The sequence below is a fragment of the Phyllobates terribilis genome, unplaced genomic scaffold, assembly GCF_046119375.1.
Source record: "Phyllobates terribilis strain yellow unplaced genomic scaffold, ASM4611937v1 Scaffold_3__8_contigs__length_932513732, whole genome shotgun sequence".
NCBI lineage: Eukaryota > Metazoa > Chordata > Amphibia > Anura > Dendrobatidae > Phyllobates > Phyllobates terribilis.
The window spans coordinates 49,476,331-49,501,915 of NW_027362763.1; the positions used below are offsets into that span (position 1 = coordinate 49,476,331).

General features: G+C 47.5%; 1 protein-coding gene across 1 annotated transcript; it reads left to right on the forward strand.

Moving 5' to 3' along the window:
• The first annotated feature begins 187 nt into the window (after positions 1–187).
• Positions 188–25,114, forward strand: ZNF395 (zinc finger protein 395). The gene is made up of 10 exons (XM_073673870.1): positions 188–521; positions 6,589–6,812; positions 11,804–12,048; positions 15,254–15,360; positions 15,792–16,027; positions 16,129–16,229; positions 17,475–17,733; positions 18,076–18,177; positions 18,425–18,528; positions 24,214–25,114. Exons 2-10 carry the CDS (start codon positions 6,594–6,596, stop codon positions 24,323–24,325), a joined length of 1,485 nt encoding a protein of 494 aa, XP_073529971.1. The 5' UTR covers positions 188–521; positions 6,589–6,593; the 3' UTR covers positions 24,326–25,114.
• The last annotated feature ends 471 nt before the right edge of the window (positions 25,115–25,585 follow it).

Sequence of the window (25,585 nt, forward strand, 5' to 3'; positions counted from 1 at the left end):
ACGTAGCGCTCGCTGTGTGTTTTCCGCCTGCGCTGGTGGGTGTGAGTCCGGGGCTGTGCAGCCGCCAATGGCAGGCGGAGGGCTGAGCATGTGGGGAGCTTGTTTACAACTCTGCTCTAACCCGGCCGGCAGCAGCAGCAGGAGGAGGACGGGGAGGAGGAGGAGGAGCGCAGGCAGCGACGTGTGAGGAGGAAAACCCGGCGCGGCCGCAGCACAGGAGGCGCAGTCCCCGCACACAGGGCGCACACCCGGCCGGCGGAGCACGGCGCCCGCTGCAGCGCGGAGCGGAGGAGGAGCCGCACAACTCTTGCACCTGCGCCAGATCCCTGCGCCCGAGCGCCGCCAGGCCCGGAGTCCGCCGCGGGTTTCTGCGCTTTCCACATCGGAGCTGGAAGAGAGAGGAGGAGGGAGATCGGCGGCGGCGGCGGTGGAGAGAGGCTGCACAGGGGACACAGGACGCCCATTCCCAGAGCAGCCCGGGAGCGCCGACATCGAGCGGAGGAGGATTGCGCGGCGGGCAGGTGAGGGGGCGCATGCACGGGACGTGGGGGGGCGGCAGCTGCATGCACAAGCCCCGGGGGTGCAGGATCAGGGGGGACGGGTGCACGGCGGGGGTCCTGGGAGTGACATTACTGACTGATGCGCTATTGGGGTGCAGCCCCGTGTGTATCCGCCTGGGGGGCGCGGACCCCGGGGGAGCAGCGTGATCGATCACTGTGTTTTGGGTCCCCTCCCCTGTGAGATCACACCCCCCTCCGTGCTGCCAACTCCGGCCGGCACCCCCCCCAGTTATGGCCGGCACACCCCCCTCCAGCCGGCACTCCCCCCTGCCAGTTCTGGCCGGCAGACCCCCCTCCCGGCCGACACACCCCACACATGATGGAGCCGGATTTCCACTAATGCACATTGCAAACTTGTATCCACTGCTCCAGTGTTTCCGTCCGCTGAGGGTCGGGGGCTTCTGTAGGGTTCCTGGGGGGCCTGAACCCCTCTTACTATTGTTGCGCAGTCTGTGATTGGCAGCGCCTCCTCTTTGATATGGACTGTGGGGTTTTTTTGCCCCTTTTTGGTGACTGCTCTCTCATTTGTAGTCAGGGGGCTGGCTGTTCCCCCTCTGGTCGTGGAGTACATGGTGGTGTTTGCAGACTTTTGAGTTGGTTGCACCCCTATTTTGTAGTCATTGGGGTGACTGCCCCTCTTTTTGTGGGTGCGGCGTGTGGCGTTCACTGCACCATTTGTTGGATTTGTATTTTCCCTTGTGATCCCCAGGACTGTCCTCCATCCATGTGACTGCATTCTCTTATTTTCGGGCATATTCACACACCGCAGATCTGTTGCAGTTTCTCCTAGTGGTGGGCATCTCCTCTGTATAGCTGTAGGAGGGGTAAGGGGGGGGGGGGGGTGTTTTGGTGGCAGCATCTGATTTTCTGCAAACCCCCATAAAAAGGAATTTGTCGCTTGGGATTCCATCCTTAGAAGTGCCTGAGCGGCAGCGATCAGATATTGGGAGACCCTCTGTGATGGGGGACCCTCTGGTGATTGGGGATCTGATATTGGGGGGACCCTCTGGTGTTTGGGGATCTGATATTGGGGGGACCCTCTGGTGATTGGGGATCTGATATTGGGGGGACCCTCTGGTGATTGGGGATCTGATATTGGGGGGACCCTCTGGTGATTGGGGATCTGATATTGAGGGGAACCCTCTGGTGATTGGGGATCTGATATTGAGGGGAACCCTCTGGTGATTGGGGATCTGATATTGGGGGAACCCTCTGGTGATTGGGGATCTGATATTGGGGGAACCCTCTGGTGATTGGGGATCTGATATTGGGGGGACCCTCTGGTGATTGGGGATCTGATATTGGGGGGACCCTCTGGTGATTGGGGATCTGATATTGGGGGGACCCTCTGGTGATTGGGGATCTGATATTGGGGGGACCCTCTGGTGATTGGGGATCTGATATTGGGGGGACCCTCTGGTGATTGGGGATCTGATATTGGGGGGACCCTCTGGTGATTGGGGATCTGATATTGGGGGGACCCTCTGGTGATTGGGGATCTGATATTGGGGGGACCCTCTGGTGATTGGGGATCCGATATTGGGGGGACCCTCTGGTGATTGGGGATCTGATATTGGGGGGACCCTCTGGTGATTGGGGATCCGATATTGGGGGGACCCTCTGGTGATTGGGGATCCGATATTGGGGGGGGGGCCCTCTGTGATTGGGGGTGGGTCGAACCCTGCACACCCCTCATAAAGAGGTGAAAGTATCATGATCCAATTAAACCCCCCCCCCCCAAATAAATGCAAATGTGAAAACTGCTGGTTGTGCCGATTAGTCGTCATCAATATAACACCATCCTGTCCATCGTGCCAGATAGGGGCGCAGCGACTATTGGGGCTTGTTCACCCTGGTGATGCTGTCCTGACCCCTGCAGGGGGTGTGACTGTCAGTCTCCCCGGGGCCTCTCACTTCTAAAAACTTTTCAGTAACTTTTTGTACAGAAGCAGAGAACGACACCTGGTGTCTTGTTTTGTCTAGTGGCGGCTGCAGTGCACACTACGCCGCACTGCCCAATGGTGGCGCTATGTATCTGCAATGGGGAGAACGGGGGGCGCTTCTCCGTCAGAGTTACCAGAGGATCCAGTCTCCTTTGGAGTTGACTTTGGAGCGATTCCGATTGGGATTTTTCTTGATACGTTGGGTTTATTTCTTTGTATCAATGTTTCCATCTGTGATGTAACAACATCACTTCTATCAGTAGCTGTATTTGTAAACATACTTGTATCAGTGTTTTCTGTCTGGGTATAGGGCTGTGTTCACATCTGTATCGGCGTTTTCTGTCTGGGTATAGGGCTGTGTTCACATCTGGATCGGCGTTTTCTGGCTGGGTATAGGGCTGTGTTCACATCTGGATCGGCGGCTTCTGGCTGGGTATAGGGCTGTGTTCACATCTGGATCGGCGGCTTCTGGCTGGGTATAGGGCTGTGTTCACATCTGGATCGGCGGCTTCTGGCTGGGTATAGGGCTGTGTTCACATCTGGATCGGCGGCTTCTGGCTGGGTATAGGGCTGTGTTCACATCTGGATCGGCGTTTTCTGTCTGGGTATAGGGCTGTGTTCACATCTGGATCGGCGTTTTCTGGCTGAGTATAGGGCTGTGTTCACATCTGGATCGGCGGCTTCTGGCTGGGTATAGGGCTGTGTTCACATCTGGATCCAGAGGAGTTCTGCTCCCATTGTGCCCAATTCACTATATCCCAGCTTTGCTTAATGGAGGATGTTGGTGCCTGTGGGTGAAAGAGACAATTGGCAAGTCAGATCCCAGGGACAGAATAAAACCCAAATAATGAGACTTTGCTGTTGGTTGTCCCTGGTATATCAGTGTGTGTGTATGTGGCAGTTCTATATATTCTGTACATATATCATTTCATTCTGTTTATTAGGGTTAGGACAGGGTTGTCTGTTGTAGATAACCCTGATATCACAGTGGGGTCCTCCCCCCTTATAAGTCGCAATGGTGTTGACACATCCATTAGTTTCAATGAGACTGGGTGTAATGCTGCCTCTCGCCTGTAGTGGCCGCCACATGTCTCATAAACAGCTCATTTATTGGACCCCCCAAGAGGGGGGGGGGGGAAGGGGGATGTTCACACTGTAAACCTCCTGTGTGCAATCTATAATCTGCAGTATTGATGTATTCAGTGATAATGTATCTCTAGTTATCAATATCCTGGGAAGGGTCTAAACCTTGTCCCCCAATTTCCAGACTGCGGTGACACTACAACTTCCAGCATGCACTTGTACAGCAACTTAGAAACCCGTAATATGACGACGACTGGGGACAGGGCAAGATATACGGGAGATACCGGAGTGTCGCTGCCATTCTGAAACTCCACGACCCCTAATATTATTCTGAAAAGTGTTATTACCCCATATCAATTGCACAAGCTGGAGAACCACAAGTCCCAGCATGCAGTTGTCATATAACAACGGTAGCGCTATAGGCTGGGTGTAGATTAATGTGCCCCGTTGGGTTCGGTCACCTTTCTGCTCTCGGTGCCGTGTATCATGTCGGCATCGGGTCCCGGTGTGGACCCAGCAGTTGCCGCTCGGCTAAATCTCGCAGTTCTCGGCTCGTTACTGTCTCTTTTGCCCTCCTGCCTCGGCTGGAAGTAACTTTGGTGGTATTGGGCTGACGCTCTGATTCGTGGGGGGTCCGGGCAGCAGCCTGCACTTGGGCTGATGCTCTGATTTGTGGGGGGTCCGGGCAGCAGCCTCCACTTGGGCTTACGCTCTGATTCGTGGGGGGTCCGGACGGCAGACTGCACTTGGGCTGACACTCTGATATGTGGGGGGTCCGGGCAGCAGCCTCCACTTGGGCTGACACTCTTAGTGGGGGGGGTCCACGCGGCAGCCTGCACTTGGTTAGTGGGGGGGGTCCACGCGGCAGCCTGCACTTGGTTAGTGGGGGGGGTCCACGCGGCAGCCTGCACTTGGTTAGTGGGGGGGGTCCACGCGGCAGCCTGCACTTGGTTAGTGGGGGGGGTCCACGCGGCAGCCTGCATTTGGTTAGTGGGGGGGGGGGTCCACGCGGCAGCCTGCACTTGGTTAGTGGGGGGGGGTCCACGCGGCAGCTTGCACTTGATTAGTGCGGGGTCCGGGCGGCAGCCTGCACTTGGTTAGTGGGGGGGGTCCACGCGGCAGCTTGCACTTGATTAGTGCGGGGTCCGGGCGGCAGCCTGCACTCTGCGCCATACACTAACATTAGATTACGGATGGATTCCTCTCTCCCCGTTGGATTTGCTGATGTTGTGAAATGTTGCCGACCTCTCTCCTTATCTGTCAGCCGGCCGCTCCTTGCCGCACCCGCCACCCCGCCTGCCAGACATAGCCGCCTGCTACCACCACACACAGCGGCCGCCTGGGGAGCTTGCAACACACAGGGGGCGCTATACCTCTTGCCCATACACGCCATAATTTCCAACATGTCCGTTGCCGTCTTTAGTGTTCTCCTATGTATCTAATCTAATATCGGGGGGCTCTTCCCTCTGACTGTATCGTAGCCCCCTCAGCTCTTGTATTGTAGCCCCGTACATAATTCCTTTATTCTGGAATTTAAAGGGCCGGGCAAGTGTTGGATTATCAGATGACTCTGGAAAAGAATCTAAAATATCTGATAACACAAGTCTTTTCTTGAGTTGCAGATTGCAGCATTAATGGGTTAACTCCTGCAGCCTTAAAGGGACAGTCCCTATGGGGTGTGACCCAGCCTGTCGGTTACTCTTGGCACTCCATAGGTTAATGTTTTGCAAGTTCTTCATTTTTTATTTTTTTTCCTGAGCTCTCAAAATATTTTTTTCAGCTGTCACATGCTTGTCCTGCTCTTGCACTTCCTAGCACTTGCCTGTCTTGTCAGGGGCAGGAGGGGGTGTGGCTGTCAGGAGGGGCGGGGCCATCTGGAGCTTATGTGCTCTGACCATAGGACCTGCACTGATGAAACAGGATCTGTGTTTCGCCACTTCACCCCCTGGCTGCCCCCACATCTCTGGGCTTGTCCACCGGCACGTCCGCACTCGCCGCGCTTTGTGTTTGTCCAGTTTTGTGTAAATAAAGTTGCTAAATCTTTTTAGTTTTGGACTCTGCAACTGTTTTTCTGGATTTTAACAAGCTGCCTTGGTCCTTGCTCAGAGCTGAGGGTTTGGTCAGTTGTATCCAGTCTAGATACAATGCTATGTACAGAAATGGGCATGCTGGGAGTTGTAGTTCTCTGCGTTCCTTCTCCAAGTTGCTGATTGTATAAGGAAAAGTTCTAAAACTTTTTTTGTTTTTAATACTTGTGACTGCGTTATTGTTGTTTGTTCCAAACTTATCACTGTGAATTTTGGCTTAAAGTTACATAAACTTCTGTATAAAGCTTTTTATGCCACTTCCTGCAGGAAAGAGGGCAAAACTTTTTGGGCAAAACTTTTTGGGCAAAACTTTTTGGGCAAAACTTTTTGGGCAAAACTTTGTAAAATCGCTCCCACTTTTTAAGCGGTGCATGATAATAGGTGTCTTTGCATCCAGAGACTGAAAACTTTGTTTGTTACAATTGTATCCAGTCAAGAGACAATCCTCTGAGAGCCAAACACATTCCTCCCCTCTTCTGATAGTTTGTTACAATGTATCGGTGCTTGAAAGAATGTATGGATCTGCTGTCCACACTCTGAGCGGATACAATTGTAACAAACCCTCTGCTGTGAGCAAAACCTGGCCTATAAGTGTTTTCCCAAATTTAGGTAAAAAAAAAAAAAGTGGAAAAATCACAACTAAATCTATTTACTTTTCTTGCGATTTTTTTTTTGCAACCTTTGGACACGGACTTTGCAGAGTTAACCATTAAATTGCTGCACCTTAATAAGCAAAGCTGCAGTTTAAAGCATGGAGGAAGGGCAGAGCAGCAGTCTAATTTGGTGACAGGAGGAGTTCAGATCCCAATAGATACTGTAGCTGGATCCATAGCTATAGCTCCCCCAGTGGTCACTTTGCTGAATTACACTATGTGATTGGCCCTTCTCATCCGCATCTGTCTTTTTGTTTTGCAGCTATTATGGCTAGCATACTTTCTAAACGTCTCGGCAAGCGGTCTCTCCTTGGGGCCAGGGTGTGCACCCCGAGTTTAGCTGCGGATGGAATGACCATTGAGGGGCCCGGAGACCTCACCGGAGGGGCCCACCTTGGAGCTTACGATGGAGGATGTTTTGAGGAAAGCGCTTATCCTTCCGTAAACCTGCCTCCAAGTCGCTTCAAACTATATCCAGGCCAGAAGGTAAGACGAGATCAAGACGTTCAAACTAGAAATGGTGTCTGTCGGGGTCGGCCACTCACAGCTGCACTTTACCGGTAACAGCGCCACCCCTGATAACAGGCTGGATCTGGTACTGCACCTCAGTCCAATTCACTTCAATAGATTGGAGTTGCAATACCAGAGACCACATTTGCTTATGGGTGGGGAGAAAAGCAGCTTTTTTTATGTAAATTGTTAGATTCTGACTGGAGCTCCTTTCCTTTCTCACTGAACTGCAGTACCGCATACAACCTGATGAAGGGGTGGCGCTGTTGAGAAAAAAAAACAAAACTTAATACATAAGATTGGTGGTCCTGTTGTGTAAGGGCCATTGCGTGTTGTCCCTGTGTGGCACGTGGACTGTTCATGTGACCTTTTTGTTTTTCCTCCTGATTTCATGACATGAGTCTGTGTCACAAGCTCCAGGATGATGACATTAATGTCAGTGTATTGCAATAGATCCTGGTGAAAGATGTCGTTTTGTGTCCACAGCTCCTATGCAGACCGACGCGTCTCCCTGGACTACAATCTGAGCGGTCATCCTTTCCTCCATCTCCCCCTTTAAGTACATGCAGAGATTCCAGCTGCAGGAGCACTACCGCAGTATGGAGACCTTGCAGATGCATGGCTCTGCATGGGAGCTGTAAACCAAAAACAATACTTTTTTTTTTTTTAATCAAGATCTAATGCAAAAGATTTATTCCCCCCTGTCTGCTCCATGGAGTGGGCTAAGAAGCTGTGTAATACAGCCGGCACCTGCACAGCGCCATGCACTGTGCAGTGGCCATAAGTGGTACTGCGGCCTCTGTACAATTCACTTGTATGGGAGAGCGTGCTGCACGATATACGGCGCTGTGCTGCTACCGCTCCACCTTCATTCAGCGGAGTCATGGAGGCACATAGGTCTGCATAGGAGCTGTATACCCAAAATGGGGGACCAGGTTTTTTTTGTGTCCTGGGCCAAAATGTGGTAAATGAATGGACGCTTTTCTTATCATTTCTCACATGACTTTCCGTGCGCAGATCTCTGGTTAACACTTAAGGGGGAAACTTTCCAAGAAGTGTAAATGTCCCTCTGTTAATTGCTCCTGGTGACGCAGTTAACCCTTCACTGTCCGGCCGCCTGGAGAGCTGCCCGCAGCAGGGATGTGCGTGTGCACCGCGCCAGGCTGCCAGTGTTTCCAGGATATCTGCCCGCAGCCGTACATGAGCCCCCCGAGGCCACTGCAGAAAAGAAGACATTGTCGGACAAGGACGGGATTTTCCTATAACTCTCTGCTGCCAGTTGTAAAAAGTTATGGAATTCTGGTTACTTTCCTGAGCTGAAATATCTACAGGAGTATGAACAAAGCGAGAAACCTAACCAATGGGTCTACAACGTAAAAACGTCTAAACTCCAGAGCTGCAATCACTGTTCTGCTGGTGCAGTCACTGTGTACATACATTACATTACTGATCCTGAGTTACCTCCTGTATTATACTCCAGAGCTGCACTCACTATTCTGCTGGTGCAGTCACTGTGTACATACATTACATTACTGATCCTGAGTTACCTCCTGTATTATACTCCAGAGCTGCACTCACTATTCTGCTGGTGCAGTCACTGTGTACATACATTACATTACTGATCCTGTACTGATCCTGAGTTACATCCTGTATTATACTCCAGAGCTGCACTCACTATTCTGCTGGTGCAGTCACTATGTACATACATTACATTACTGATCCTGTACTGATCCTGAGTTACATCCTGTATTATACTCCAGAGCTGCACTCACTATTCTGCGGGTGCAGTCACTGTGTACATACATTACATTACTGATCCTGAGTTACATCCTTTATTATACTCCAGAGCTGCACTCACTGTTCTGGTGGTGCAGTCACTGTGTACATACATTACTGATCCTGAGTTACATCCTGTATTATACTCCAGAGCTGCACTCACTATTCTGCTGCTGCAGTCACTGTGTACATACATTACATTACTGATCCTGTACTGATACTGAGTTATATCCTGTATTATACTCCAGAGCTGCACTCACTATTCTGCTGGTACAGTCACTGTGTACATACATTACATTACTGATCCTGTACTGATCCTGAGTTACATCCTGTATTATACTCCAGAGCTGCACTCACTATTCTGCTGGTGCAGTCACTATGTACATACATTACATTACTGATCCTGTACTGATCCTGAGTTACATCCTGTATTATACTCCAGAGCTGCACTCACTATTCTGCGGGTGCAGTCACTGTGTACATACATTACATTACTGATCCTGAGTTACATCCTTTATTATACTCCAGAGCTGCACTCACTGTTCTGGTGGTGCAGTCACTGTGTACATACATTACTGATCCTGAGTTACATCCTGTATTATACTCCAGAGCTGCACTCACTATTCGGCTGGTGCAGTCACTGTGTACATACATTACATTACTGATCCTGAGTTACATCCTGTATTATACTCCAGAGCTGCACTCACTATTCTGCTGGTGCAGTCACTGTGTACATACATTACATTACTGATCCTGAGTTACATCCTGTATTATACTCCAGAGCTGCACTCACTATTCTGCTGGTGCAGTCACTGTGTACATACATTACATTACTGATCCTGAGTTACATCCTGTATTATACTCCAGAGCTGCACTCACTATTCTGCTGGTGCAGTCACTGTGTACATACATTACATTACTGATCCTGTACTGATCCTGAGTTACATCCTGTATTATACTCCAGAGCTGCACTCACTATTCTGCTGGTGCAGTCACTATGTACATACATTACATTACTGATCCTGTACTGATCCTGAGTTACATCCTGTATTATACTCCAGAGCTGCACTCACTATTCTGCGGGTGCAGTCACTGTGTACATACATTACATTACTGATCCTGAGTTACATCCTTTATTATACTCCAGAGCTGCACTCACTGTTCTGGTGGTGCAGTCACTGTGTACATACATTACTGATCCTGAGTTACATCCTGTATTATACTCCAGAGCTGCACTCACTATTCTGCTGCTGCAGTCACTGTGTACATACATTACATTACTGATCCTGTACTGATACTGAGTTATATCCTGTATTATACTCCAGAGCTGCACTCACTATTCTGCTGGTACAGTCACTGTGTACATACATTACATTACTGATCCTGTACTGATCCTGAGTTACATCCTGTATTATACTCCAGAGCTGCACTCACTATTCTGCTGGTGCAGTCACTATGTACATACATTACATTACTGATCCTGTACTGATCCTGAGTTACATCCTGTATTATACTCCAGAGCTGCACTCACTATTCTGCGGGTGCAGTCACTGTGTACATACATTACATTACTGATCCTGAGTTACATCCTTTATTATACTCCAGAGCTGCACTCACTGTTCTGGTGGTGCAGTCACTGTGTACATACATTACTGATCCTGAGTTACATCCTGTATTATACTCCAGAGCTGCACTCACTATTCGGCTGGTGCAGTCACTGTGTACATACATTACATTACTGATCCTGAGTTACATCCTGTATTATACTCCAGAGCTGCACTCACTATTCTGCTGGTGCAGTCACTGTGTATATACATTACATTACTGATCCTGAGTTACATCCTTTATTATACTCCAGAGCTGCACTCACTGTTCTGGTGGTGCAGTCACTGTGTACATACATTACATTACTGATCCTGAGTTACATCCTGTATTATACTCCAGAGCTGCACTCACTGTTCTGGTGGTGCAGTCACTGTGTACATACATTACTGATCCTGAGTTACATCCTGTATTATACTCCAGAGCTGCACTCACTATTCGGCTGGTGCAGTCACTGTGTACATACATTACATTACTGATCCTGAGTTACATCCTGTATTATACTCCAGAGCTGCACTCACTATTCTGCTGGTGCAGTCACTGTGTATATACATTACATTACTGATCCTGAGTTACATCCTGTATTATACTCCAGAGCTGCACTCACTATTCTGCTGGTGCAGTCACTGTGTACATACATTACATTACTGATCCTGAGTTACATCCTGTATTATACTCCAGAGCTGCACTCACTATTCGGCTGGTGCAGTCACTGTGTACATACAGGATCAGTAATGTAATGTATGTACAGAGTGACTGCACCAGCAGAATAGTGAGTGCAGCTCTGGAGTATAATACAGGATGTAACTCAGGATCAGTACAGGATCTGTAATGTAATGTATGTACACAGTGACTGCACCAGCAGAATAGTGAGTGCAGCTCTGGAGTATAATACAGGATGTAACTCAGGATCAGTAATGTAATGTATGTACACAGTGACTGCACCAGCAGAATAGTGAGTGCAGCTCTGGAGTATAATACAGGATGTAACTCAGGATCAGTAATGTAATGTATGTACACAGTGACTGCACCAGGAGAATAGTGAGTGCAGCTCTGGAGTATAATACAGGATGTAACTCAGGATCAGTAATGTAATGTATGTACACAGTGACTGCACCAGCAGAATAGTGAGTGCAGCTCTGGGGTATAATACAGGATGTAACTCAGGATCAGTAATGTAATGTATGTACACAGTGACTGCACCAGCAGAATAGTGAGTGCAGCTCTGGAGTATAATACAGGATGTAACTCAGGATCAGTAATGTAATGTATATACACAGTGATTGCACCAGCAGAATAGTGAGTGCAGCTCTGGAGTATAATACAGGATGTAACTCAGGATCAGTACAGGATCAGTAATGTATGTACACAGTGACTGCACCAGCAGAATAGTGAGTGCAGCTCTGGAGGATAATACAGGATGTAACTCAGGATCAGTAATGTAATGTATGTACACAGTGACTGCACCACCTGAATAGTGAGTTCAGCTCTGGAGGATAATACAGGATGTCACTCGGGATGAATAATGATGACTGTTGCACAGTATATAGTATGCACCGTGCGGTGCTGACGTCCTGTGTATTTGGCAGGTGTACATCACGCACAACGGTCAGGAGTGCGCCGGTTTGGTGGAACAGCACAACCACGTGGACGATGAGGTGAAGATTTTTGCCTTTGATCTTGGGCTGCATTTGTGCCGAAAGACAGAAGATGTGCGTCTTGCGGAGACTCCGAAATCCATGAGCGTCCTCCCCATGGAGCAGGTGGTGTCTTGCGGCCCCTCGTCCAGCGCCGCTCAGAGGATGGTGTCTCGCAGCATTGATGTTCCTAAGAGGTTAGTGGCCGTCCTGCACTCATCGCTCGCTGACTATTTGTGCTGCTTATATTTTCTACTCTTCACAATTTTCAGCAGTAAACGGAGAAGCTTACGGTTTATAACCTAAATCGGAAAACACAAAGTGCTTCCTGCAACTGAGGGTTTGTTACCATGTATTAGTCTAGAGTTTTCCCTTCTAATCAGCCAGGACTCCAGACTGATACATTGTAGCACATAGAAGTTCAATATGACTTGATACTTTGTGTAGCGGCAGTAACGCACATTCCTCTCCCCGTGGTCCCCGCGTGGCTTCTCCTCGCATCAGGCTGGCTCGCTGAGTCTGCCTCTTGCAGCACTGCTGCGTCTGAGTTTGTTTCCTGCCGGTCTCTGCATGAATTTAACCTTGCTGTGTCCTGCAGAGATTAGGTTCCACGGCCTATCCCGTGCCAGCAGACTATTTTATGCAGCTCCTCCCACAATGCTTGGCCCAATCGTTGGTTCCTAGTTTGCTGTGCTACTGTTCTGCTCGTGCGTATGTGTATTTTGTTTCTCCTATTACTGATCCGGCTCGTATACCCGTCCTGTCCGACCTCTCTGCTCATGACGTAGGCTACATATCCTGAACCTGTGCCGCCTGCCGGACCGTCTGGCCTCGTCTTTGTCTTCGCCCTCTTCTACCTCGTACCCTAGCCTCTGATCCTCTGGTCTACCGCTGCGGTCCCGGGGACTACCCTGGAGTGGTGCCTTGTCTACCAGCTGCCCAGCTTATCCTCTCCACCAGAGGCTCTAGTGAAGACCCGGTAGACACCTAGTCACGCCTCTCCCTTTTTAGGCCAGACCGCTGAGGAAACGGTAGGGGTGCAGACATCTTCGTCAGGCTTGTTCCCAGAGGACTAGCTATCGCCAGAGCACTGTGGACAGGCGGCCACAAAGTCCCGAACATCCTTCGCCGGCTTGGATTCGTGGCTCAAGGACAGGATTCTCCTCCTCCTAGTCATAGCCAAGGTCTTATCCGGAGGGACGTCTCTTAGGAGAACAGGAGCCGCTTCATCAACCTTAGCCGGGTTAAGATGTGCTGAGATTCCTTCTCAGAATCCAATGCCTCAAAGGATTGAGACAAGATACGAGTCTCAATCAGGGAAGGCAAGGACTTGAGCACGACCTTGGCAAGGCTGTTGGTAGAACATGCTGATCCTCATTGTAGCCCCTGACTGGTGGACCAGTCCATATCTGGCGTGTGTAGACTGAACCATGGGTGACCTAGAAAAAGTTTACAGTGCTAGGTAGTGCATAGAGATTCTTTCTGGGTGCTGGGTACCAAGTTGCAGGGTGATGGGCAGTGTGACATGACAAATAGGCTCCACCAGGGGTTGTCCTTTTAATGGAGGCAACAACCCATTGGACGAACCGGCTCTTGTGAAGGAAGCTGATGAATCAGGTCAGGATGGATGAGGTTGGCAACGGATCCGAAGTGTAAATGGGCTGCTGAGGAGAGAGGTCTCTCTCCCAAAATCCAGTTGACTTGGGTCAACAATTTGAGAGCTATGTCCGGCTGTCCTAAGACTCTGGAGGCCTTTGGGTCTCACTGGTCACTGATGAACATAATGTCCCTCGCCTCCACAGTACATGCACTTGTCGTCACTTTTGTACAGAGTTTGGCTTGCTTTACCTGCATCGGCTCTACCACAGGAGGTTGTGGCAGCAAAGGGTACTGAAAGGTTGGAACCCATCCGGAAGGTTCCCCGGAAAAAGAAAACTGAGCTCTACCTTTCAACTCATCCTTGATATGACCAGACAGAGCCATGCCAGAAGGTTGCCACCAGGGCTTCTTCATTCCAGGCCAGCTCTGATTCCAGGGTGCGGAAGCGTAAGGTATACTGGCCACAGTATCCATGCTGTGTCTTAGTCAACGGGGACAAGACGGAAGAGTAGGTGTGGTCAGGTTCCTCGAATACTGCTCGGAACATGTCCAAGAATCTCCCAACATGGCGAGTCTCATGACCTACGTGATCCCAAATGGGGATTGCCCAAGCCAGGGCTCATCCGTACAGCAGAGTGACCATGAACTAAATCTTGGTCTGGTCCGAAGGGAAAAAGATAAGCATGGAGTGTGAAATGGATCTGGCACTGGTTTATGAACCCACGGTTTTCCTTGGGTTCTCCATCGTAACAGGACGTGAAGTGGAAGCTGGAGTTCATCAGTTGCACCAGATACTGGAGCATTAGGCGGTTCCCATGAAGAGGTTGACTCTCCAGAGGAGGGTTGGCCAGACGTGGTAGTGGCGGAAGGCAGGGTGGCTATTTCTTACGACAGATCCTTTAACTGAGTAGTCCCACCACATTGATAGGACCAGCTGATGCAGACGTACGCTCATGTTGAGAAGGTACCTTCTTGTCCAAGACTTGTACTAGAGACTTGTGGTTGCTAAGACTCGAGATATCAGCGGGGTCCATGCCGTGAATGTAATGCTGATGGGTGTGGACCCACTGTGCCACGGGCAGGGCTTACCCTAGAGGAACGAGAGTAGGTGTCTGCCGGGTCTTCACTACAGCCTCTGGAGGTGAGGATGGCTGGGCTGCCGGCAAACACCAGGTACCACTCCTGGGCAGTCTCCGGGAGTGCAGCAGCTGACCAGAGTGTCACACGGGTACGAGGTACTGGGGGCAAAGACAAACCTGGTCAGTCGGTCCGAGGTCAGGGCAGGTAGCAAAGGTTTGGGATATGTAGCCGAGGTCAAGGCCGAAGAGATCAGACAGGATGGGTACTTAAGCCCGGTCAATAACAGGAAAAACAAACGCACACGCTCAAACCGTACAATAGCAGGACAAACTGACTAGGAACCAACCAGTGGGCAAGAAGTGGTGGGAAGAGCTGCTTATTATAGAGCCTGATGGCATGGGATAGGCTGGGGAACATGGTCTCTTCAGGACACAGCAGGGTTAAATTCCTGCAGAGACCGGCCATGCCGCCCTAAGGCCTGATGGAAAAACTCAGATGCAGCAGTGCTGCGGTGTGCTGCGAGAGGCAAACTCTGCGAGCCAGGCTGATGTGAGGAGAAGCCACGTGGTGACCACAGTGAGTAGGGAGGTGTTGAGGAGGCATGTGTGTTACCGCCATGACACATTGTAACCATCCTGGAGTATTGGGCCCCATCAAGTCTTGAGCTGTATTTCATTCACTGACTCCAGCAGAGATGTTGATGATTTGCTCTTTCTCTTGCAGGCGCTCGGATGCGGTGGACATGGATGAGATGATGGCAGCGATGGTCCTCACTAGCCTGTCCTGCAGCCCCATCGTGCAGAGCCCACCCTGCAGCGACATCATCCCAGGTGAGACATTCGCCTCTTCTCAACACCTGCTTGCTGGTAGCCATTTCCAAAATTCTCTTTTATAGCCAGACGATGTGATACTTCTCACAGCTGAGGTTTTGCAACAGTTGTATCCTAATTTTCCTTGAGGTAGATGCATCAGCTGCACACGTCTCGCGCCTGTTCTGATACTTCGTTAGAGTGTATCAGCGCAGGTGATGCACAATAGATCTACACTAGCTGATCTATTTTACCTGCGCTGATACATTGTAACAAATAACTGGCAGGAGTAAGATGTGATGGTGGATGCAATTGTAGCAAACCTTCAGCTGTGAGAAGTTCTCCGGTTTTAGCCTTGTTTCTGTTCACTGACCTCAAGCGGACGTCATTGGTGCTGATCTTCGTATTCCTTTTCCTTTTTTTTTTTTCAATCCTTCCTTTTTCGCTCTCAGCTCCTCAAGTCACCTGCGACTTATGGAAGGAAAGTGGCGACGTGTCTGACAGCGGCAGCAGCACCACCAGCGGGCACTGGAGCGTGGAGTGCGGCGCCTCCACCCCGTCCCCTCCGCACACCGAGGCCAGCCCCAAGTACACGGGCGAGGTGTTCAGCGCTTCCCACGTGGATGAAGGGTTTGAGACTGACCCGGACCCCTTCCTCCTGGACGAGCCGGCCCCGAGGAAGCGGAAGGTAACGCCCCCGAGGAGCCACCTCCCTCCGAGGAGCCGCCGTGGCTCTTTTTGGTTTTTCGGCCTCTCGTCTTCTCCGCTGACTTCTCTCGTTGCTTCCAGAACTCGGTGAAGGTGATGTACAAGTGTCTGTGGCCGAACTGCGGGAAACTGCTGCGCTCCATCGTGGGCATAAAGCGCCACGTAAAGACCCAACATCTGGGGTAAGTAGAAATCTCCTCCCCGGGATCACGGCTCTGATAATGCGGAAACTCCGAACTATCAGTTGGAATTATTACTTCTGCAGTAATGTATGTACACAGTGACTGCTCCAGCAGAATAGTGAGTGCAGCTCTGGGGTATAATACAGGAGGTAACTCAGGATCAGTAATGTAATGTATGTACACAGTGACTGCTCCAGCAGAATAGTGAGTGCAGCTCTGGAGTATAATACAGGAGGTAACTCAGGATCAGTAATGTAATGTATGTACACAGTGACTGCACCAGCAGAATAGTGAGTGCAGCTCTGGAGTATAATACAGGATGTAACTCAGGATCAGTAATGTAATGTATGTACACAGTGACTGCTCCAGCAGAATAGTGAGTGCAGCTCTGGAGTATAATACAGGATGGAACTCAGGATCAGTACAGGATCAGTAATGTAATGTATGTACACAGTGACTGCACCAGCAGAACAGTGAGTGCAGCTCTGGAGTATAATACAGGATGTAACTCAGCATCAGTAATGTAATGTATGTACACAGTGACTGCACCAGCAGAATGAGTGCAGCTCTGGGGTATAATGCAGGATGTAACTCAGGATCAGTAATGTATGTACGCAGTGACTGCACCAGTAGAATAGTGAGTGCAGCTCTGGAGTATAATACAGGATGTAACTCAGGATCAGTAATGTAATGTATGTACACAGTGACTGCCCCAGCAGAATAGTGAGTACAGCTCTGGGGTATAATGCAGGATGTAACCCAGGATCAGTAATGTAATGTATGTACACAGTGACTGCACCAGTAGAATAGTGAGTGCAGCTCTGGGGTATAATACAGGATGTACCTGAGGATCAGTACAGGATAAGTAATGTATGTACACAGTGACTGCACCAGCAGAACAGTGAGTGCAGCTCTGGAGTATAATACAGGATGTAACTCAGGATCAGTAATGTAATGTATGTACACAGTGACTGCACCAGCAGAATAGTGAGTGCAGCTCTGGAGTATAATACAGGATGGAACTCAGGATCAGTACAGGATCAGTAATGTAATGTATGTACACTGTGACTGCACCAGCAGAACAGTGAGTGCAGCTCTGGAGTATAATACAGGATGTAACTCAGGATCAGTAATGTAATGTATGTACACAGTGACTGCACCAGCAGAATAGTGAGTGCAGCTCTGGAATATAATACAGGATTGTAACTCCGGATCAGTCCTTTGATCTCCTGTTTCTCTCTCCAGAGATGGGACAGATTCTGATCAGCGTAAGAGAGAGGAGGATTTCTACTACACAGAGGTCCAAATGAAGGATGAATCTGAGCCTGAGAGCACCCCCCGGAGCCCCAGCACTGTTACTGCGCCTCTTCTCATCCAGCCCATGACTCCTATGCTGGAGCCCCCGGCTCTGGAGCTGCCCAGCGTGGAGTCTCCGTTGCCCTCTGCGCTCAGTCAGTCGGCTCCCGGCTCTTTCTGGCACATCCAGGCCGACCATGCTTACCAGGTAACTGAGCGCGGAGCTGCGTCCTGGCAATAATTAACTCTTCTTTCCATTCTTTCCAGTCACAGGACTTATCCGTTATTTTATTTCACGTGACTGTCCAATATGAACATGTGAGAATGCTTTTTAGGCGCCGCTGATCCCCATGGGTTCTGTACGACTCGCACAATCCCCTGTGATCACTTTTTCGGATAGGAAATAATTGTGGTTCCTAATCTCCATGTAAAGTTTTCCACAAAACCAAAATATGTGGTGTTATTTATGTGGTTAATAGCAGAATTATGAGTGCAGCTCTGAAGGAGAAGATTGTATTTTAAAGCTATGTATACATTTTCCTTCTCGCAGGCGTTGCCTTCCATCCAGATCCCAGTTTCCCCTCATATCTTTACCAGTATAAGCTGGGCGGCGGCAGCGGCGGCCCCCTCCACGCTCCCGACCCTCTCTCCAGTAAGTACGATGGCCGCTCTCCTGCTTTTCTTGCTGTCGCTTTTTTTTTTATTATTTTTTTGCCGTTCTAAACTCTATTCTGAGATAAAACGCCGCAGACTGCCACATGTTAGGATTCACTAGACTGTAACAAACCCTCAGCTGTGAGACATCCGAAGCCATAGGTGCTCTGCAGGGCTGGGGAGCTGTTATAACCGGTCAGGTGTGTTGTAATGTGATGGATTTTATTGCGTTTCCTCCTCCCCAGATCAGGAGCCGGTCGCTCAGTTTCAGTGAACAGCAGCCGCAGACTCCATCCATAAAGTCCCAGCTGATTGTGGCCTCGCCACCCCGAGCGTCCAACGGTAGCAGGTAGGTTTCTCCACAGACCGTGAAATCTCTCTTATTTACAATCTACGGATGTTTTTTTTGGGGGGGGGGGGGGAAACTTTTTGCCCATAAGTGATAATAATGTAAAATCTTTCACTTTTGCTGCAGGCTGTAAATTGAGTGTTGTTTTGTGTATGACCACTAGAGGGCCGCATTAATTAAAAAAAAAAAAATAACTTCAGAATTCTTCAGGTGGATCGGACACCAAATTTTACACTGCAAATTACTGAAGGTCTGAGATTTGCTTGGTAATTTGAGGCTGATGTATTTACTGTGAAAATCCTTGCCACTATGGCTGTATAAAGCTCCTTGAAATTTTTAAGTCATTCTCTGTTCACTTACCATGATTAACGGCTCCTTAGTGTTCCTCCTCTCTGCTGTAGCTGCGTCTCCACTTAAGTAGCTCGATTATCAGCGCCTCAGTTATTTCCTATTTGATGCTGTTACTTAGTCTCCACTATCTAACCTAACACTACCTCAGTGTCCCTCCTCCCTGCCGCTGCGGAATCACTGCCAACCCAACCTGATTGATGACACCTCAGTGTCCACCCTCCCTGCCTCTGCAAAATCACTGCCAACCCAGCCTGATTGATGACACCTCAGTGTCCCTCCTCCCTGCTGCTGCGGAATCACTGCCAACCCAGCCTGATTGGTGACATCTCAGTGTCCACCCTCCCTGCTGCTGCGGAATCACTGCCAACCCAGCCTGATTGATGACACCTCAGTGTCCCTCCTCCCTGCTGCTGCGGAATCACTGCCAACCCAGCCTGATTGATGACACCTCAGTGTCCACCCTCCCTGCTGCTGCGGAATCACTGCCAACCCAGCCTGATTGGTGACATCTCAGTGTCCACCCTCCCTGCTGCTGCGGAATCACTGCCAACCCAGCCTGATTGATGACACCTCAGTGTCCCTCCTCCCTGCTGCTGCGGAATCACTGCCAACCCAGCCTGATTGATGACACCTCAGTGTCCACCCTCCCTGCTGCTGCGGAATCTCTGCCAACCCAGCCTGATTGATGACACCTCAGTGTCCCTCCTCCCTGCTGCTCCGGAATCACTGCCAACCCAGTCTGATGACACCTCAGTGTCCCTCCTCCCTGCTGCTGCGGAATCACTGCCAACCCAGCCTGATTGATGACACCTCAGTGTCCCTGCTACTGGATCTCTACCCACCTTTCCTATTTGACAGCGTATCAGTGCCACTCTTCACTTCCGTTGCTTAATCTCAACCCATCTTGCCTACCACCACCTCAGTGTCCCTCCTCCCTGCTGCTGAGATCTCGCTGCTCAGTACAAGCTGCAAGCTGTAACTCAGGCTGGGTTTGCAGATGGAGACTGAATTCATTTGGACTTTTGAACTTTCTCTGTATAGCTGGTCTTATGATTTTCATATCCCTTTTTTTTCCCCACAGTAAGTACACCACTCTGATCAGGTCTACAAGATCTTTGAAGTAATCTGCATTTTGCTGACATCTGATTTTAAATCTATATTTTAGTTTTAGTGTAAAGCACTTTCCATTCAGCACAAGTCCTATTCTATTCCTGCAGCGCTGATGTTCCCGCAGGTCACTATATACATTCACCACCGCTCTGGTCATGTAGCAGATACATTATACGTACATAAATCTATATATATATATATGTATGTATGTATGTGTATGTGTATGTATGTATGTATATATATATATATATGTGTGTGTGTATGTATGTATGTATATATATATATATATATATATATGTATGTATGTGTATATGTATGTATGTATGTATATATATATATATATATATATATATATATATATATATATATATATATACAGTACAGACCCAAAGTTTGGACACACCTTCTCATTTAAAGATTTTTCTGTATTTTCATGACTATGAAAATTGTACATTCACACTGAAGTCATCAAAACTATGAATTAACACATGTGGAATTATATACTTAACAAAAAAGTGTGAAACAACTGAAAATATGTGTTATATTCTAGGTTCTTCAAAGTAGCCACCTTTTGCTTTGATGACTGCTTTGCAGACTCTTGGCATTCTCTTGATGAGCTTCAAGAGGTAGTCACCGGAAATGGTCTTCCAACAATCTTGAAGGAGTTCCCAGAGATGCTTAGCACTTGTTGGCCCTTTTGCCTTCACTCTGCGGTCCAGCTCACCCCAAACCATCTTGATTGGGTTCAGGTCTGGTGACTGTGGAGGCCAGGTCATCTGGCGTAGCACCCCATCACTCTCCTTCTTGGTCAAATAGCCCTTACACAGCCTGGAGGTGTGTTTGGGGTCATTGTCCTGTTGAAAAATAAATGATGGTCCAACTAAACACAAACCGGATGGAATAGCATGCCGCTGCAAGATGTTGTGGTAGCCATGCTGGTTCAGTATGCCTTCAATTTTGAATAAATCCCCAACAGTGTCACCAGTAAAGCACCCCCACACCATCACACCTCCTCCTCCATGCTTCACGGTGGGAACCAGGCATGTAGAGTCCATCTGTTCACCTTTTCTGCGTCACACAAAGACACGGTGGTTGGAACCAAAGATCTCAAATTTGGACTCATCAGACCAAAGCACAGATTTCCACTGGTCTAATGTCCATTCCTTGTGTTCTTTAGCCCAAACAAGTCTCTTCTGCTTGTTGCCTGTCCTTAGCAGTGGTTTCCTAGCAGCTATTTTACCATGAAGGCCTGCTGCACAAAGTCTCCTCTTAACAGTTGCTGTAGAGATGTGTCTGCTGCTAGAACTCTGTGTGGCATTGACCTGGTCTCTAATCTGAGCTGCTGCTAACCTGCGATTTCTGAGGCTGGTGACTCAGATAAACATATCCTCAGAAGCAGAGGTGACTCTTGGTCTTCCTTTCCTGGGGCGGTACTCATGTGAGCCAGTTTCTTTGTAGAGCTTGATGGTTTTTGCAACTGCACTTGGGGACACTTTCAAAGTTTGCCCAATTTTTCGGACTGACTGACCTTCATTTCTTAAAGTTATGATGGCCACTCGTTTTTCTTTGCTTAGCTGCTTTTTTCTTGCCATAATACAAATTCTAACAGTCTATTCAGTAGGACTGTCAGCTGTGTATCCACCAGACTTCTGCACATCACAACTGATGGTCCCAACCCCATTTATAAGGCAAGAAATCCCACTTATTAAACCTGACAGGGCACACCTGTGAAGTGAAAACCATTTTCGGTGACTACCTCTTGCAGCTCATCAAGAGAATGCCAAAAGTGTGCAAAGCAGTAATCAATGCAAAAGGTGGCTACTTTGAAGAACCTAGAATATAAGACATATTTTCAGTTGTTTCACACTTTTTTGTTAAGTATATAATTCCACATGTGTTAATTCATAGTTTTGATGCCTTCAGTGTGAATGTACAATTTTCAAAGTCATGAAAATACAGAAAAATCTTTAAATGAGAAGGTGTGTCCAAACTTTTGGTCTGTACTGTATATATAATGTCTGTTTCTTCCCACTTCCTGTCCATTTAGTGTTCCTTAAAAAAAAAAAAAAAAAAAAATCTGTATTCGGTTCCAAAAAGTTCTATATATGCATCTATAACTTACGTTTTATTTTCAGACCTATTACATTATCTTTTTTATTTATTAGCGCTGCTGAAGTTTGTGAACCCTTCAGAATTCTCCTTATTTCTGAACAAAAAATTTGACCTAAATCTACATCAGATTTTTACCCAAGTCCTAAAAGTAGATGGAAAAACAAATCCAGCAAACGAGTCAAAAATATCAGACTTTGTAAATGAGGAAAATGCTCCAATATCACATGTCTGAGTGGCAGAAGTATGTGAACCCTTTGCTCTCAGTATCTGCTGTGACCTCTTATGCGGCAGTGACTGCAGATAAACGTTCTCTGGTAATTGCTGATTATTCCTGCACATCAGATGGAGGGATTTTAGCCCTTTCCTCGTTATAAAACCCCTTCTCCGGTTATGTTGGTGATTTTCCCCCGTCACTTCCATAGGATTAGGGTCAGGACTGTGACTCGGCCGTTCCAGACCTTCACCGTTATCCTTCTGTAACCTTTATGTTGAATGATTTGTGTCCTTGGATCGTTGTCTTGCTCCATGACCCATTTTCTCATGAGATTCAGCTCATGGACGGACGTCTGGATATTTTCCATTAGAATTTGCTGGTAAAATTCAGAATTCATTGTTCCATCACTGGTCCTGGTGCAGAAAAACATCCCAAACCCTCATACTACTACCACCACCACCACCACCGTGATCACAGATGTAGGAGGTTTTAGTGTTTTTTTTCTTTCTCCAAACGTAATTCTCTGCATTTAAACCAAAAAGTTCTAATTTGGTCTCATTCGTCCTCAACACATTATTCCAGTCGCCTTTTTGGTTTGTCCTGGTGATCTTAAGCAAACGGCAATGTTCTTTTTGCAGAGCAGAGGCTTTCTCCTTGCTATCCTGCCATGCACATTATTGTTATTCTGTGTCTTCCTGATGGTGGACTGATGGACACTAACATTATCTATAATATGAGAGAGGCCTTTAGTTGCTTAGATGTTACCTTGCGTTCCTTTGTGATCTCGCAGACTATTATACACCTTTTTCTTGGTATTGATCTTTTGTGTGTTGTCCACTCCTGTGGAGGGTTTATTCTGTTTCTCCCTGATGGTGGACTCATGGACACTTAACATTATCTAATGTCAGAGAGGCCTTTAGTTACTTAGATGTTTCCTTGGGTTCTTTTGTGATCTCACAGACTATTATACTCCTTGCTCTTGGGAATGATCTTTGTGGGTCGTCCACTCCTGGGGAGGGTTTGTTATTCTGTGTCTTCCTGATGGTGGACTCATGGACACTACTAACATTATGTAATGTGTGAGAGGCCTTTACTTGATTAGATGTTTCCTTGGGTTCCTTTGTGATCTCGCAGACTATTATATGCCTTTTTCTTGGTAATGATCTTTTGTGTGTTGTCCACTCCTGTGGAGGGTTTATTCTGTTTCTCCCTGATGGTAGGATCATGGACACTTAACATTATCTAATGTGAGAGAGGCCTTTAGTTGCTTAGATGTTACCTTAAGTTCCTTTTTGTGATCTCGCAGACTATTATACGCCTTGCTCTTGGGAATGATCTTTTGTGGGTTGTCGACTCCTGGGGAAGGTCTTGAATTTCTTACATTGGTACACAATCTGTCTGAATATGGATTAATGGGAGTCCAAACCTTTTTATAGATGATTTTGTAACCTTTCCAGCCTGATGAGCACCAACATCTCCTCTTCTCTTTTCTGACGTCCTCAGAAGTCTCCTTTTTGTTCGTGCTATGATACACTTGACTTTGATAGATTCCTGCTCTTTAAATAAAACAGGTCCCCCACCCACACCTGATTGTCATCCTATTGATTTGTAATCGCTAGCTTCACCTTCATATTATCTGCTAATCCTAAAGCTCACATACCTTTTGCCTCTCACAGAAATGTGATATTGGATCTTTTTTTTTTTTTTCTATTATAAAGTTTCATTTTCTGGACTCCTTTGTTCGATTTTGGTTTTTATTTTCCTTTTTTTTTTCCCCCTGATTTTGTTTTGTTTCAAATTTATTCAGTTATAGAAAATTTAATGAAGTGTCCAGAAACTTTCAACCACCACTGTATATGTCGGGCTGTGTACATAATTTTTTTTTTTTCTTTTTAAAGGAAAGTTCGTGGTGAAGCCAAGAAATGCCGTAAGGTCTATGGCATTGAACACCGGGATCAGTGGTGCACCGCCTGCCGGTGGAAAAAAGCCTGCCAGAGGTTCCTCGACTGAACCCCCACTTCTCTGCAGAATATATACGTCTCCCAAGAGGCGGACGTATTTAGCTTCAACACTTCAAGGCTCTTGGAGTCTGATTTTTTCGAAGCATTTCTGAAAAAGTGGTGACTAAAGACTGTAAAAATTGTAAATGACGAAACCTGTACATCCTTGTATGTCGGCTAGATTTTTTTAATCTGTAGGAATTTTTTTTTTTATTTTTTATTTTTTTTTTATTTGCTAAATGGACGTGTAGGGACCAAAGTGTTCAAACTTTTTTTTTTAAATCCCTCATTGCTACAAATTTTAAAAGTTTTACGAAGTTTCGAGATACCCGTCCTTGTTGTATATAGCGTCCACTTCACCTCCATTGATCTGTACATGTCCGACACCGCGACTATACTCGTTCTTGTAGTTTTTTTGTTACATGATTTTATTTTTTTTTTTTATGCAGAAAGTAGTTGTGTATATACAGTAAAAGATGCATTTTTTTTTAACTCCTGCTGGGTCCATCAAATGGCTCAGCTGAAATCCGAAATTCCACTTTTTGTTCTTTAGACCATTTCGTACGTCTATTCAGAATATTATATAGCGCCCTATTGGGCAGATTGAGCAGCGAGTCACCGAAATTGCTGTCCGTCAGGAGACTATTCCACAAAAAGGACAATTTTTCAGTCCCAGATCTCATCGTGTGGTGCTCTGTGTCTTCTGTAGGCCAAGTGTTTACGTTGATCAGTAATGTATTGAGCAGCTATCCTCGTCTATTGGTACCTTTTTTGCGCACAGGATAAAAAAATAAATAAATACAATTTTGTGGTTTTAGACAGTTTTCCAGAGAAGCCCAGTCTGAGGAAACTCTACAAGGAGGCCTCAAAATCCAAAATTTTTACCCTACGGTGGATACTTGCAGTGAGTTACTAAGTTATGGTGGCCATGATGCCCTGTCTTTGGCACTAGAGCAGAAAGAATGACCCAAGATGCCTCCACCTAAATATTGGAGACCTTACTTGATCTTGTCCAAAGCATGGATGTGCCACCACCAATTCTAGCATCAGAAATAGGGCAAGGAGTGATAATTATTCAATCGAAGATCTTAAACAATAGACCATCTCCACTTTTATTTTTAGTCACCGATCATACCCAGTCAACAAGGTCATCTAGTTGGGTGGTCTTCCACCAATTAAACCATTGTTATCCACTTGGGAATTGCATCACATTCTCATGACTAGAGATTACTTAAAAGTAATGTGGTCAGATTTCTCCATTATTGGAAGT